The sequence below is a fragment of the Sesamum indicum genome, linkage group LG9 (assembly GCF_026168435.1).
Source record: "Sesamum indicum cultivar Baizhima isolate 11 linkage group LG9, ASM2616843v1, whole genome shotgun sequence".
In the NCBI taxonomy this organism is placed as follows: domain Eukaryota; kingdom Viridiplantae; phylum Streptophyta; class Magnoliopsida; order Lamiales; family Pedaliaceae; genus Sesamum; species Sesamum indicum.
Window position 1 is genome coordinate 16,474,352 of NC_142665.1, and position 14,162 is coordinate 16,488,513.

At 36.3% G+C, this 14,162-nt stretch overlaps 1 protein-coding gene across 1 annotated transcript; it reads right to left on the reverse strand.

Annotated features, from left to right (window-relative positions):
- Positions 1–3,166: 3,166 nt before the first annotated feature.
- On the reverse strand, positions 3,167–13,701 carry LOC105178292 (uncharacterized). The gene is made up of 15 exons (XM_011101740.3): positions 13,374–13,701; positions 13,044–13,132; positions 11,092–11,158; positions 10,867–10,982; positions 9,641–9,707; positions 9,470–9,518; positions 9,216–9,301; positions 8,787–9,052; positions 8,621–8,676; positions 7,084–7,169; positions 6,659–6,751; positions 6,159–6,489; positions 4,162–4,757; positions 3,636–3,870; positions 3,167–3,531 (listed from the first exon to the last, which is right to left on the reverse strand). Exons 1-15 carry the CDS (start codon positions 13,554–13,556, stop codon positions 3,266–3,268), a joined length of 2,586 nt encoding a protein of 861 aa, XP_011100042.1. The 5' UTR covers positions 13,557–13,701; the 3' UTR covers positions 3,167–3,265.
- Positions 13,702–14,162: the final 461 nt, after the last annotated feature.

The window sequence follows — 14,162 nt, forward strand, 5'->3', positions numbered from 1 at the left end:
CAACGATATATTCCCCGTGAGAAAAAAAAATTCTCTGTGTGCACCTCATTTACTTAAACAAACCAAAGGAGTTCAGCTTAATCTGGAAAAATTGATAAGCAGGCATGTTGACTTTAAAAAACAAATAAACATGAAAATAATATTAATTGTAGTTCTGGTGATTTCTTCTAGTCAAAAAGCTGTCTGATTATAATTATTATAATATTTTTAGAGACATATAATCATCCACAAATAAGTTCTAATTGAAGAGAAAATAAATAGCCTATATATATATGTGTATGTGTGTAAAGAAAAGTATCTCTCTTACAATCAAAGATCTAGGATTTCAAATGGTTTACCAGAATTTGAAGACGCGGAATGAATTTATTAATTTATTTATCAATTTGAAAAAAGTAGAAATAATTATAAAAAAATAAGTCTATAACTCCAAATTGTGTAAATCAACTATTAACATTTTATTACAACTCAATTGAATTGCATAAAAATTATATCATATATTTGTTAAGAAGGAATACGATAATTCAATGTTCATACTTATGAGACTATTTTTGTAATCAACTATCATTACAGTAAATCATTCGACGGAAGTAGCCGATTTTAGATCCGACCGTTAGATATGATCACATTAATGTTATATTACTTTACTTGAAGTTTCAAACCAATCTAGATTATGAATATCAATATATCGTATTTGAAAAATTAGACTATTATTCGAGGATGAAACGGGACGCAACGTTGGGACGAATTTTGAGAGGAAAGAGGAACAATTGTCCTAATGTCGTCCCAAATGCAGTCCCAAGTTTTTGAGAATTTTGAAATTTTAACCCACCAGAGTTTAAATCAGACGAAATTTGGGACGAAAAAAGTAGCCATTAGAATTTAGTCATTGAAATTGTGGGACGGAATCAAGGCCGACTTGTTGGGACGACATTTAGAAGAACATCTCGTTAGAAAATTAGAAACCTTCATGTCGTCCCAAATGTCATTCCTAATATCATCCCAAATATGAGACGGCTTTGTCGTTGTCGCAAATGTCGTCCCAAACTATTACCCACCAAAATCTTAGAACAATATTTGGGACGATTTTGGACGGTTACTATTTTTTGTCCGTTTTTGGAAGGAATTTTGGGACGACCTTGTTGTTTTGGGATGGTGAGTACTAGAGCGAGGCTTTGTGTCCTAATTCCGTCCGAAGTCATCCCAAAACCGTCCCAATAAGGCCTTTTTTTGTAGTGTGAATCAACTCTGTGGTAGGTTGGATTTAGATTTGATGTTTACTAGCCTTGCCACTGTAGATAACTAAGAGTGACTCTCACTTCCACTGTAGAACGGTTGATCCTGCAACGCTTACAATATCAAAAAACTTATCAGTATTGTACTTTACCCTATTGTTAGAACTCACACCAACCTCATTCTCATCTGACTGATGACTAATAGGTGTCATTTTATTAAATCTATCCTTATAATTATGAAATTCATGTTCACTATATGGCAGAGGAAATATAGGACCAGCTGTATCAAACACCATTCTCTAATCCCAATTTAGTTGCTCATAGTTATTCCATTGTGTTGTCTGGTTAGTCAGATGTAAGAAATTCATTTTAACATGAGACTTAGAAGAGGAAATTTATGGGAAAATAATTTATTGATAAACTTGAAAAATCATTCCATGGGTTGAAGCAATCTCGAAAACAGTGGTACAAGAGATTTGACAAAAGTTTATGATCAGGCAAACATACATAAGAAGCAAATACAACCATTTTGTGTATTTTGTGCAAGCTACAAGATGGATAATTTATATATCTTCTACTTTATATTGATTTATGTGTTGATAGTTTCGAACAATCACATGAAAATTGAGAAGTTAAAGACTCAGATGAAAAGGGAGTTTGAAATTAAGTATTTAGGTGAAGCACGGAAAATTCTTGGCATGAAAATTACCAGAGATAGAGAACTAAAGAGGCTTTTGCTTAACTCAGAACCAATATTTGAAAGCAGTACTAAAACATTTTATTATGAATGAAAAGTCAAAACCAATTAATACTCCTTTTGCTCCTCATTCCGAATTAGTGTTTCTATGTCACCAAAGAATGAGGCAGAACGAGAATACATATCAAGAATACCTTATACAAAATGTTGTTGGTAGCTTGACGTATATTATAGTATGTACAAAGCCAGACATTGCACAGGTAATTGAAATGGTGAGTAGGTATATGTATGATCCTAAAAAAGACCAAGGACAAGCTGTGAAATGGATTCTATTATAGATCCAAAAAAGCATTGGGGTTTTGCATTGACATTTGAGCATGGACACAATCAGTGTGTTATTGAGTATTCTGATTCAAACTTTGTTGGTAAGTTTGACAAATGAAGATCAGCTACTAGTTTTGCGTTTTACACTTGCAAAGCCCCAGTGAGTTGGAAATCAACTTTACAGTCAACAGTTGCTTTGTCTACTACATAAGATAATTGTGAACTGGGAGTTTATCATAAATATATCATAATACATTGCGACAATCAAAGTAGCATCCAACTAGTAAAGAACCAAATCTATCACGCAAGAATGAAACGTCCAATTTCATCTTATACAAGAAATTCTATGAAAGGAGTGAAAATCCAAAAAATTTGGTCCACTGTATATCCTATTGATACTCGGTCAATACTGTCAAAATTTGAAGATTGAATTTGAAGACACTATCAAAATTGTTCCTGAAGAAGTTATGAGAATCACCATGGTGGAGATTTGTAGATGATGGCTCATATCCCAAGTCGGAAATTATGGCCAAGGCTTTGAAAGGAAATACCATATATGAAGCAATCTTATGACATCCTAAATCAAAGAAAATTGGCCTTTTCATTTTTACATTTGGTTTTCATCTTTCTTTGTAATAGTAAATATAAATTTAGTAGTGCCCGAGAACATAGGCATTTTTTTACCCAACCTCACTAATTTTGGTATTCTTTATTTCGTTATTTATTTTTCAATAATTATTAATAGGTGGTATCAACTTGCGTATCACATGTAAGGGGTACCTCGTAAGCTTCCCTGGCAACAGTACCTATTAACTCGTGTACCACAACTACTACATGTAATGTAAGGGCTACCTAGTAAGCTTCCCTGGAAGAAGTACCTAGTCATGATTCCTGTCCCAGGACCATGATCCCCTGTAGGAAATTGTTTTTTTCAGAATTGCAAATTACAAATATCAGTTATCCAAAATTGCAAAATACGAATAGCATCAATACAATCTCAAACATCGATGCTTCAGTCAAGAGTTCCGGGTGCCATTGCGGTGCTGTCTTCTTTAATATCACAACCATTAATTTTTCCTTCTTCACCAGCCTCTGGAATAGAGGGATTATCACCCTCTGGTTTCAAGTCTTCCTTTGTCAACAGAAGCATCGACACCCTTTCCAACAGTTCCTGGCAGTCGATCGCTGTCACCATTACAGATATGTTAGTCCTACCTCTCCAACACCCGATAGCAATAGGCGTAAAATCTTGAGAAGAATCTGATGGGGCCTGGCCTTCTGCAGAAGATGAAAAGGAGTCGGAACGATTAGTTAAAAGGATTATCTCTAGCAGGCACCAAATGGCTTGATCACAATCATTTAGAATAAGACACCATACAAACCTCTTTTCAATACGACAACACAACAACCCAGCATTAGTTCTGAAGCCTTCTGTCCAAAGTCGGGATCAACAAAATCTGGAAATTTGATACTTTTGTACTGCAAAAGATGCTTGAAATCTACTGCAGATGCATATAGGATTTGCTTGGTTATATGTGGAAGAATCAGTGGCAAGCCTTCAGATGAAATTCGGAATAGACAGGGTGCGGATGCCCCCTCTTTTGAGGTTTGCCGTTCCTGAAATCAAAAGAGACTCGTAGAAGTTATACATAAAAAAGATTATAAACAAGAAAGATTAGTCATCATGCATATCTCCCTTGATATCTTTTTATTTATTTGATGAGGAGCAGCTTAGCAGAAGGCATATTCAATGTAAAACATACTAGCTTGCACACTTAAATACTTCAAACAGTTGCAAAGATCAACTGTTCTTTTACAGTGAATGGATATTTTGTGCATTCTTTTTGGTTATAATGCCATGCAAAGAATGGATATGGCAAAAAAAAATCAAGCATAAAAAAAACTTACAAACATCTTTAGTCCCACAGAAGCTATCTTGAGCTGCTGGCCTGCTAGGAAGTTCAATTCAAGAACTTCCTTCACAGAATTTGATATGTAGTAAATTCTCTTGACATGGTTCATATCATTGTTTCTTGTAATAAGATGACCTTTGAATGGCAAGGACTCCTTGATTCCATAAAACTCCATTATCCTGCCCACAACAGCTTCCTCCTTGTAGAAGATAACAGGGTCTACTCCCCTCCATCTACCCTGAATTTGCAGCTTCCTTTTTCCCGCAACCATTTTGGCATCATCTTTCCCATCAGGTGAAGGTCGAGTATCCTGCTTTTCATTTTCTTCGTTTACGTTGTTCTGGTTAGCTTCACTATCATTTTCTTCGTTTACCTTGTTCTGGTTAGCATCCAGTGAAGCTTCTGGCATTTCAGTATCAAGTAAATCGCCAGCTGGAGTTGCTTCAGAAAGATGGACATCTTTCTCACCACTTAAATCAATATCATCCCCATTTGAGCCGTCTTTCACTTGATCCATCAGTTCTTGAGGTTGAGTGCTACTGGCATCCATTTCCTTAGAAGGTCTGGGTTTCTTCTCAGTGGCCGCAGGGGCTGAGATACATACATATTTCAGGTAAATTGCAATTATAGGACAACACAGAATATACAGGAAGAACAAGTGAAACAGTGTAGGTTATAAATGATTAGCGCTCATAAAACACAAAAGCCATAATTACACTGACAACTCGTGAGGTTAAGAGATTTTTCAGACAAGTCCTTCAGTTTTGAGAATTAGATTGCAATGATCCAGTCATGTTTTACATTACAAATTCCTAGCAAGGATCGGAAGGCCAGGGAAAATCTATAATGTAAAACATGACCATAGAGGACCGCAACTTTCCAAAATCGAGCGATATTATTCCCAAGCCTATGCAGTGTCAATATAATCATTCCAATAAAAAAAGTAGAGCACAGCTGTATTGCGGACATGTGTGAGAATGGCACAAGTACTAATAAAAGAATGAGGATTCTAGAAAAGGTCTTACCCACTTCTTTAATACCATTTTCTTGTTTGTTAAGACTAATAGAAGTGGATATAAAGAGTCCAAGTATTAAGGATTCTCACTAAAGTGGGAAAACTACTTCCTTACTCAACTATGAGGAACACTTATTCCTACTTAAATGGGATGAATTAAGAATGTCATCAAAAGATGAAGGTACCCGCCTTAGCCCGAAAATGATTCCATTATCTCCTTATTGACTAAAATAACATCTATATGTATCTCTATAGATATACATATATATTATTCATATTGTATGTATTAACAATATTTATAAGACAATACATCTAATATATCTAAATTAAAGTATTGTCTATAATATTGATAATGTACATGATTAATTTATAATAATATATATGTATATCTCTGTAGATATATACATATATATTATTCATATTGTATGTATTAACAATATGTACAAGATATATCTAAATTCAAGTATTGTATATAATATTGATAATATTTACATGATTAATTTACATATAATCAAGTAGACATTATTTATGTATTCTGATATAAATACAATGTACATTTTTGTATATTAGTTATACATATATAAATATCAAAGGTGTGTATTCACACCATGTGAGAGTATGTACATATATATAGTAATATAGTAATTATGTATGAACTTTTGTGCATAGTTTTTAAGTTCAAAATTTGTCCATGTATATAGTTGTTAAAACAACTAATTTAAGCACTGATCTAAAAATCATAAGAAGGGAAAATTTATTCCACTCCTACTGTGTACTTGACTAACCCAGAAAAAGGAATAGAAAAACTCTTGCATCTATGTTGCCAGACAATGGGAGGGGGAAGGCCATTGCAGGAGGACTGCTGTCCTACTGAATGATCAGTCCATGTACAGAGTGTACCCTAATGGTTACCAAGCATCTGGGTTAGCTAAGTAACAAAGAAATGGCACCTGAACTAGAATGATGATGAAACTCACCAGGGAGGGAGGAAACCTTGTGGAGAACAGCAATAAAGAAAGCCCCAGAATTTTGATCATGAGGCACTATCCTCATACAATGTTCTAAAGGTAGAGGTGAGACTTCTGCCTCCACACTGTTTGTTGGAGCTACTGAACCATCCGTTACCTGGATCCCATTTTCAGGATTGCCATCACCATTCTCACAAAATTGTCTGGGTTCTGTTTCATGATCAAGCTCAGATGTCTCCTCATGTGATTTTCCAGAAGGAAACATGCCTGGAGTTACTACAGATCTTCGATATTTTGGGACATATTTGTAAGATGCCAACCACAGCCCTTTATCTCGAACCTGCACAAGCAAATGAAAATTTGACTAAATGCTTGACAATTAATGGGAATGAATAAGGGTCAGATAAAGTTGACTGCTTCAATCACCAATACTAAACTGTAGTTCCCTATATGTGCTGTAATATTGAAAAGGGGAACCAACTGGTAGACTAGTACAATGATATGCAAACCTTCCATTTCTTAAGACCAGGCCTGCGAGCAAGCTGCGGAAGCTCAGTGGAAACATCCACAAGCTCAATTGATCCTCCACATCTTCGCAAAACCTGAGAGGAAAGACATTTAGGGACCATGAGAACACAAAAGCATATAAGATGGAGAAGACATACAACACACACAGAACGCCCACCACTGAAACAATTTAGAACTCTCTGTAGCAACCCATGCATGGATATAAGATGGATGAGTTTAAGGAGAAGTTGTTCCAAATGGAAAAGTGAGCAAATGGAACAATTAAATCGAGCATCCTTTCTCACTGTCTCACCATCTTTTGTCATTTGCCTTCCCCCAGCCAAAAAATTATTATTGAATGGTTCTACTTAAAATCAGCATTAGTTCCCAACTCATAAAGTTCTTCCTGAAAATTTTCATAAACTACCTCAGCAACCACAGCCTCATTCTCCACTGGATTCATTGAGCAAGTTGAATAGACCATCCGTCCACCAACTTTAAGCAAAGCTAAGCCTGAAATGACAATGTGCTGAAAATCAGAAAGAGGTGGTGCTTTTTTGATATTACCCAGAGTAGAGATAAGATAACCCAAAGCACCAGCATATAACATAGAACATGAAAAAAGAACTAATTTGGTGGAAAGTTCTGTCAATTTCATGTTTCTTGATGTTTGTCTCTATTGACTCTAGAAGAAATCTGCAACCAAGTCAAAATGTAATGGAGCAAAATGGTTATATCCACCAAGTGTGGTTCAGCTGTAAGACTCCGTTTAAGCATGCAGCAATTGGTTATGAGTTTGGCAATAAGAGATAAAGAAATAGGTTGCTTGTTTGACCAACAGACAACCCTAATTCATGAAAACTCCATCACAACAAAAAGTTGGGCCTACTTTTCTCATATGTTTGGGCTGCAGGTGATGTAGACAGGCATCCCTATGCTGTAGGAGTACTGGAGAATATCTTCTGTATTCGTCACTAAGGCCATGTTAGAACCATTATTCCAATTTGGGTTCTGTGGATCCTTTTGCTGGAAAGTGATGATGTTAAACATTGGGGCCCAACTTTGTCGAGACTGATATGGAGATTCCTAACCACCTAACTTGATGTACCAGGAGCAGCTCCCAAAGGTTATCATTTTAAGGGAGAAATTAACATATTGCATACTTATTCGGATCATATAATGAACATCTCAGCAAGCAACAATGCTGAAACCTCCTTTTAGTCGGTTTAAATTGTAATATGCTGGTGGCTATAGAGGCAGCAGAGGCCTTCTTGCAGCTGGTTGATTGGCAAGGATGCAATGAGGTGGTGTTAGCTTTTCAGGAAAATCTTGCAAACTGTTACCATTGTTAAAGCAGAAACATCTGGCGTTATCTCAAGGAGTGATATTCTTGTCAACAACAGCGTGCCAGTCCATATGGATAGAACTTTATACCAATAACATAATTTCCTTTGTCACATCCTAGCAGCATGTTCATTTAACTTAGCAGCACTCATCCTTTTAATCCAACAGTTCATGAGCACCATGGAACCAGAATAGTTTGCGTCTTTACAGAGGGCAAGGGAATTGCAGATTTCTTGGCTAACAGGCTTGAGACATCAACTTTTCATGCACTTTAGAATCAAGATAGATTTGTGAGAATCATATCTAAGCATTCTTAGCAGCAAGATCATGAAAGACAAAATAGGGCTGCCTTGATTTGTTTAAGATGACTAAAAATTTCTTGCACCTGTATCATGGAGGTAAGGTTTACGTGCCCATCATTTGCACTTGAATTCAGGATTACAAACTGGAAAAGTATTATTAAGTGACTGATTACACATATTCCATATGGTTCCTGAGTTCATGAAATGTTTGTTAACCATAAAAACCAGTAAATGCTAATGAAAAATGAGCTACTGCCATATTTCATGTTGAATCTCATAATCAAGAGATAGAAAATTCAATTTGGGGGAATCGGGTACCTCGCATTGCTATCTGAACTTGTAGGCCATGGAGACCATTACCCATGCCTGAATTCCTGTAATGGAAAGGAGCACAGGGAGAAGAGATGGTTAACAATGCCAGGTTAAAAGTGCAAAAAAAAAGAAGACTTCAAAAGAATCGAAAGGAGCCTTTAAAAGAACTTACCACTTCCTCCAGATATCAGGTGCCTTACGTAAAGTTCCATCACCACTACAAGGGACATCACACAAGACACGATCAAACTGAAGCTGACGAATACTAGGTTCTCTAATATTTCCAATCTGGGAATCCCCACGTTGATTCCTATGTAAATGACAGCTTGGGAAGTGTTGTGCTTCATGATTAGTGACTATCAAGTTGGCTGTACACATTCTTTTTGTTTGGTGAATTAGAAGGTTACATCTTTGGACATCCAGATCATTTGCAATCACCTATAGCATAGGTATGGGATAGGTTACCATCAGAACAGAATGGAAGTATCATAAAAATGACAAGAAAGATGTTAGTAAATAATTTCAAATTGAAGCTGAAACCAGCTGCTTCCATGCCGATACCTATGAGCAGAAACTAAGAGGGAAAGTGAAAGCACCGTACCATCCCGCTGGGTAAAGTTCCTGGTTCTGTTAACTTGTATATCATCTCCAGTAACTGAAATGTTTTTGAACCCGGTGCAGCACACACTGCATTATTAATAGCAAATTCAAAATATCTGGAATAAGATATTCAATGGGGACGTATGATGGTTTGTCATGAAGTAACAGGTGCTGAAATAGCAGCAACCTTTATTAGAAAAAACCAAAAAGAAAAGGCAAAAACAAAAAATTCATAAATAGAGTTATGTAACTTACTGTCAAGAACAAAATGATCTGGACGTACATCAAGGAACAATGGGGGAACCTAAATAATGTAAATAACTATATAAACACTACAATAGAGTGATCCATATAGTCGAACATAAAAAGCTTCAACTGATGGTGATATTGAACACGAGAACTGAAATGATATAAAAATTAGCCCACCATGCTAACAGCTTCCTGTCTCGTGATGTTCCCAATCTCATTTTCTAGCTTCAAGAACTCATGAAACCTGAAACAGAATATAAATCATGTAAACAGGAATATGACCAAATGACTGCATCGAAGACATGTACACTTGTAACTCAACAAAGAGCATCTTACACATCTCTTTCTTAGAAAGTGAACAGTGTTAAATTTAGTAATCAAGGACATTAATGTGCATAGTAAACCATGAGACATGATCTAAAGCTACACAGCCGTTTTCCAGATAGAAACTTGAACTTCAGTCATTGACAACTTGAAAGAACTCCTCATCCCTCGAGAGATAGAGCACATTTCACTATTTCTAAACTTTCAACATGTCTTCGTTTCTTCATTTAGAGGAAAAAAATTTACAACAATAGCAATGGACAACTTTCTAGAGTCTAGAAGTCTCCAAATATTGTTAGCCAGAATTTTCTTCTTCAACTTGAGTCATTAGTGGATAAACAATCGAATGCATAAATGAAGGATTAAAATCATTTCAGGATTCCAAAACCTACCTGTCCTAAGTATTTATTATTCAACAAATGCTTTTCCCAATGAGAGGTCAAACTTGTGCATGCTAATGCATAGGGTTAAAGGGGTATAGGACAAAAGCCAAGATGCGACAGAATCACAACACAATAGAAGTGATTTTGCTTGTCGACAGACTTGCATCAATGATCACTGAAATAATGCTAGAATTTGAAGAAGTTTCAGGAAGCAATCAGAAAGAAGCCACTATTTTTTCAATATGTGCCAGACCCACTTGTGCATAAGACTGCTTAATATTGAACTTTTCATCTTGGTCATTCAGTAACATATCATGTGTTCAGATATAGTTCTAGAATACATAAAAAGACCTTATGTTTCATTATAATTTATATTCATATTATATTAAAAAGGAAAACTAATAGTAATCCATCAACCAAGCATGATATTGATTGTTGCTAAAAAGTGTAGATCCCCCTGTCATCTCTTTCTTTCTTTCTTCTTTTCTTAGTGCTTGTAGATTGGCGTATCATCTCAATTATAGTCAAAGTTATCAGTATATATAGAATTCATATAATTACTAACTGAAGTGATTCCTTGTTCCCTGATCCTGCTGTTATCCTGTTCTACCTCTCAAACAAAAGACAAAGTAGCTTCACATGATTTTATTCTTTCAACGGTCCTGAATAAAAGCACATTTTAAATAAATCACTCACCTCTCAAGGGTTTGATTCTTGCGCAACTGGTTCCTCGAAAAATTTGACTGCCAAGCAAGATTATCTGGGTACCATGGTAACGGTTTTATTGCCTCCACTTCACTTCCATCAGCGTCCTGCATAAATTGGTCAAAGAAAGACCAATTAATACTGAAACTATGCTCATCTTCCACAAATCCTCAGTGCATTTGTAACTCAAGAAATATGAACCAGTAACCAATCTACCTCCGCCTGAAGAGATTTCATAAAGTCATTCTCCAACTGCAACCGAATATCCACATAAAACTGACTACTGCAAAATCAGGTAAAGAGAGAGCATATGACCTCAAACAAACTGGACTTTACTCAGAAGTTATTTAAATATGACGAAAAATTAAGCAATCTCTTCATTCTTTTCCCTACTTAATAGAAGAAAATAAAGGGAGAGACGTCATGAGCTAAATCAAGATGTCATGAGCTATAATGAAGATATAGTTGCATATATGTTCAATACACACAGAGAGACGCAAAATATATCAGCTAAAACCTGTAGCTTCTGCCTTTGATTTGTAACGGGAGTTGATTGTTTTAAGCTATGTTAACAAGTAGAGGGATCATACCAGTAGTGTTATCTTGGTTTGAAGTAAAAAATGAAGGGTCTCTGAAATGTAAATATAGCTAAACTCATAATCTCTTTTGAAGCTTTAGGCGTGTAATATCATCTAACCACAGATTTAATCCAGTGATTCTCACGAAGGAAAAACTCAATCCTCCACTGCCATTGAAATTATTCACCCAGTGCTTTGTGAATGTCTGTTGATTGCAGTCAGTGAAATCAACAAAAGTTCAGCACCAAACATAAAGAATCAACATCCTTACTTAGGGACCTCAGCAGCATATTAAAGCAGCATGACATAAGATGGAAATCCTGAAATTTCAACCTCCAATTTTCAGAAGCATCCCTAGAAACATTCCAGTCCAAGGGTTTAAAAATACTTCTATGTTGCCATGTTTCTCTTGTACCCTTTGGTTGTCAATCTTGTCATTTCCCAAGACATAGTACGACATAAACCTGTCAACTTCTTGGATTCAAAAGTTGCGAATTTGCGATAAGATTCTATCTCAAGGATATGTGTGCTCTTTTTTGGGTAACCGTCAAGGTAACTTTGCGTTCTTTCTATGCTTCTCCTGATTGTAGTCCAAGCCTCCAGGGATCAAGAAGACAGGATGTGAGTTAACTGTATGAAAGACCAAGTACAACGACAAAAGCTGCTCGACATATACTTTAAAATTTGCCAATGAACATAACATGGAAGAGACTTGTACCACAATCATCTGACACCAATTGTGTGAAATGACTTAACTAATTTGAAAATTTGTTTTCCTATATTCCAATCTGGGGTTCAAGTATTTTGGGCTAGTTGGCTATCCCTAACTAATTCAGTAAGGCAAGAATCCAACCAAGGTCCTTTCTCCTTAGGTAGGTTACTAGCTAGAAATATCATAATATTAAGGGAGGCCAAGCTAAACAGCTTGAAGTCTCTGGTGTAATCTGTTTTTGGTGTGGAATCAACGCGGGTGAGAGTTCACCATGCATAATAGAGAATTTATGTGAAATGAGGCACTAAGTGCCATTTTGACCAGATGTCTACTGTTAGGATATCACTCCGATGAGGGGGTTCCTACACTGTGCAAATTCAGTTTATCAGATACTTAATACAGTCTCCAACATTACATATCACAATGGAGGAGAAGTCGGATGGATCTCAATCTTCAAACAGGCTGTCAAGACTAGAAGTTTCAAAATATGCAGGTAGTTTCACTCAAGAGTGGTGATTGAGTAGATATACAACAGAACTTGTAAATGAGATGCTAACATCAAGAACAAAATGCCATTTTTATAGCTTCACTTAACAAGAAATCACATATTTTTTATCCTACTTGAATCTACAATACCAACCCCACTTTCCGCTTTGTTTCATAATTCTTCCCTGAGTAAACAAACACCTTTCAGTGACATGCCCCCCACCTAGCTAAAACCGAAGATTACACTTATCCAATGTGCTGAAAGCATTTCAACCAGCCAAAATTACACATAAAAACAACATGAACAACTTAAAAAGGATATACAAATGTAAAATTACACCACGTGTAAAGAAGAAAAAGGAAACAGAAACGACACAAAAGTGAGCATGAACCTGGAATTGATTCTGAAAGCAGCAGGAAGCGGTTTTCTCAGATACTCAATGAAAGTATCCCACTCCTCAGCCGGCACAATTTCCTGCTCCTACATATATTCGAACACAAATTCTCACAACTCGAAACAAACCCATAACAGTTAGACCCCTAAAAAAAATGAAAACAACGAATTAAACGCATTCCATTTTTCGTACGACACAATTTCTTGCTCTTAAACAAGTCTTAGCACACAAATTCACACAATCCGGAACAAATCACAGCTATACGCAAAAAGAAAACAAGAGAGAGAGGAAAAAGAGAAGACGCTTTTCCATCTTTTCCTCGCCTACTTTGTAATATTCATCAAAGGCGGGATTCTGTGTGGCAAAGGGCTCCCAAGCTGGATCCCTGCCATTGTTGGCATCATCCGGCGTGGCATTAGTTGCATCATCGGATTTCGGACGTTTCCACACGTTCTCCCTGCTCTGCCTGAAGTGTTTTCTCTGAGTACGAGACCTTCCTCTCCCGCCCATTTCTTAACTCGACTATCTTTCCTTGCTGCAACTGCTGCTGCTGCTGCTTTTGAAAATGGAAACTACGCAAGTTATGGGTGTGGTGTGGGCGAAGAAGGCGGAGAAGAGGCGGGTTGCTTGCAATAGAGAGTGGAGTGAATGAAAATGTGGGGTTTTGGGTTTTTGTAAAGCCCAATGGCCCTTTGGACTGTACTATGGATTCATTGGGCCTACTAATGGGCTAGTGTAGAGCCCAGCTTAATTTAGGTCCATTTACTTTTGATGTGAATTATCTGTCTAACACGATTAAAAAAAAATGCATTAATAATACTATATTTGCTTGAACTGTTCGAATTGAGTTTATTAAGAATAATAGTTATTTGTATCGAACTTGGGGATAAAAACTAGGTCCCCGTAATGTAAAAAATACCTTATAAGAGTGTATTGAACAACTTATCCAACCTAATAATGAAAAGTAAACAGGACCTTAAGGATTCAACTTCAGCAAAACCATTAAACATACTCTATGGGCACGTTTACTTCAACAATGTGATGATTAAAAGATATAAGTAAACTTCATATATATATTTATTTAATAAAATTTGCTTTTTATTTGCTCTAACATAA

What these genes read in the sequence shown, in the direction of transcription:
- LOC105178292 (XM_011101740.3), bottom strand. Translation starts at nt 13,556, where the DNA reads ATGGGCGGGAGAGGAAGGTCTCGTACTCAGAGAAAACACTTCAGGCAG. An exon ending in AGATCATTTTGTTCTTGACA is followed by an intron (nt 9,302 to 9,469) that starts GTAAGTTACATA and finishes TTAATAATGCAG; the next exon opens with TGTGTGCTGCACCGGGTTCA. An exon ending in CCTGATATCTGGAGGAAGTG is followed by an intron (nt 8,677 to 8,786) that starts GTAAGTTCTTTT and finishes TTTCCATTACAG; the next exon opens with GAATTCAGGCATGGGTAATG.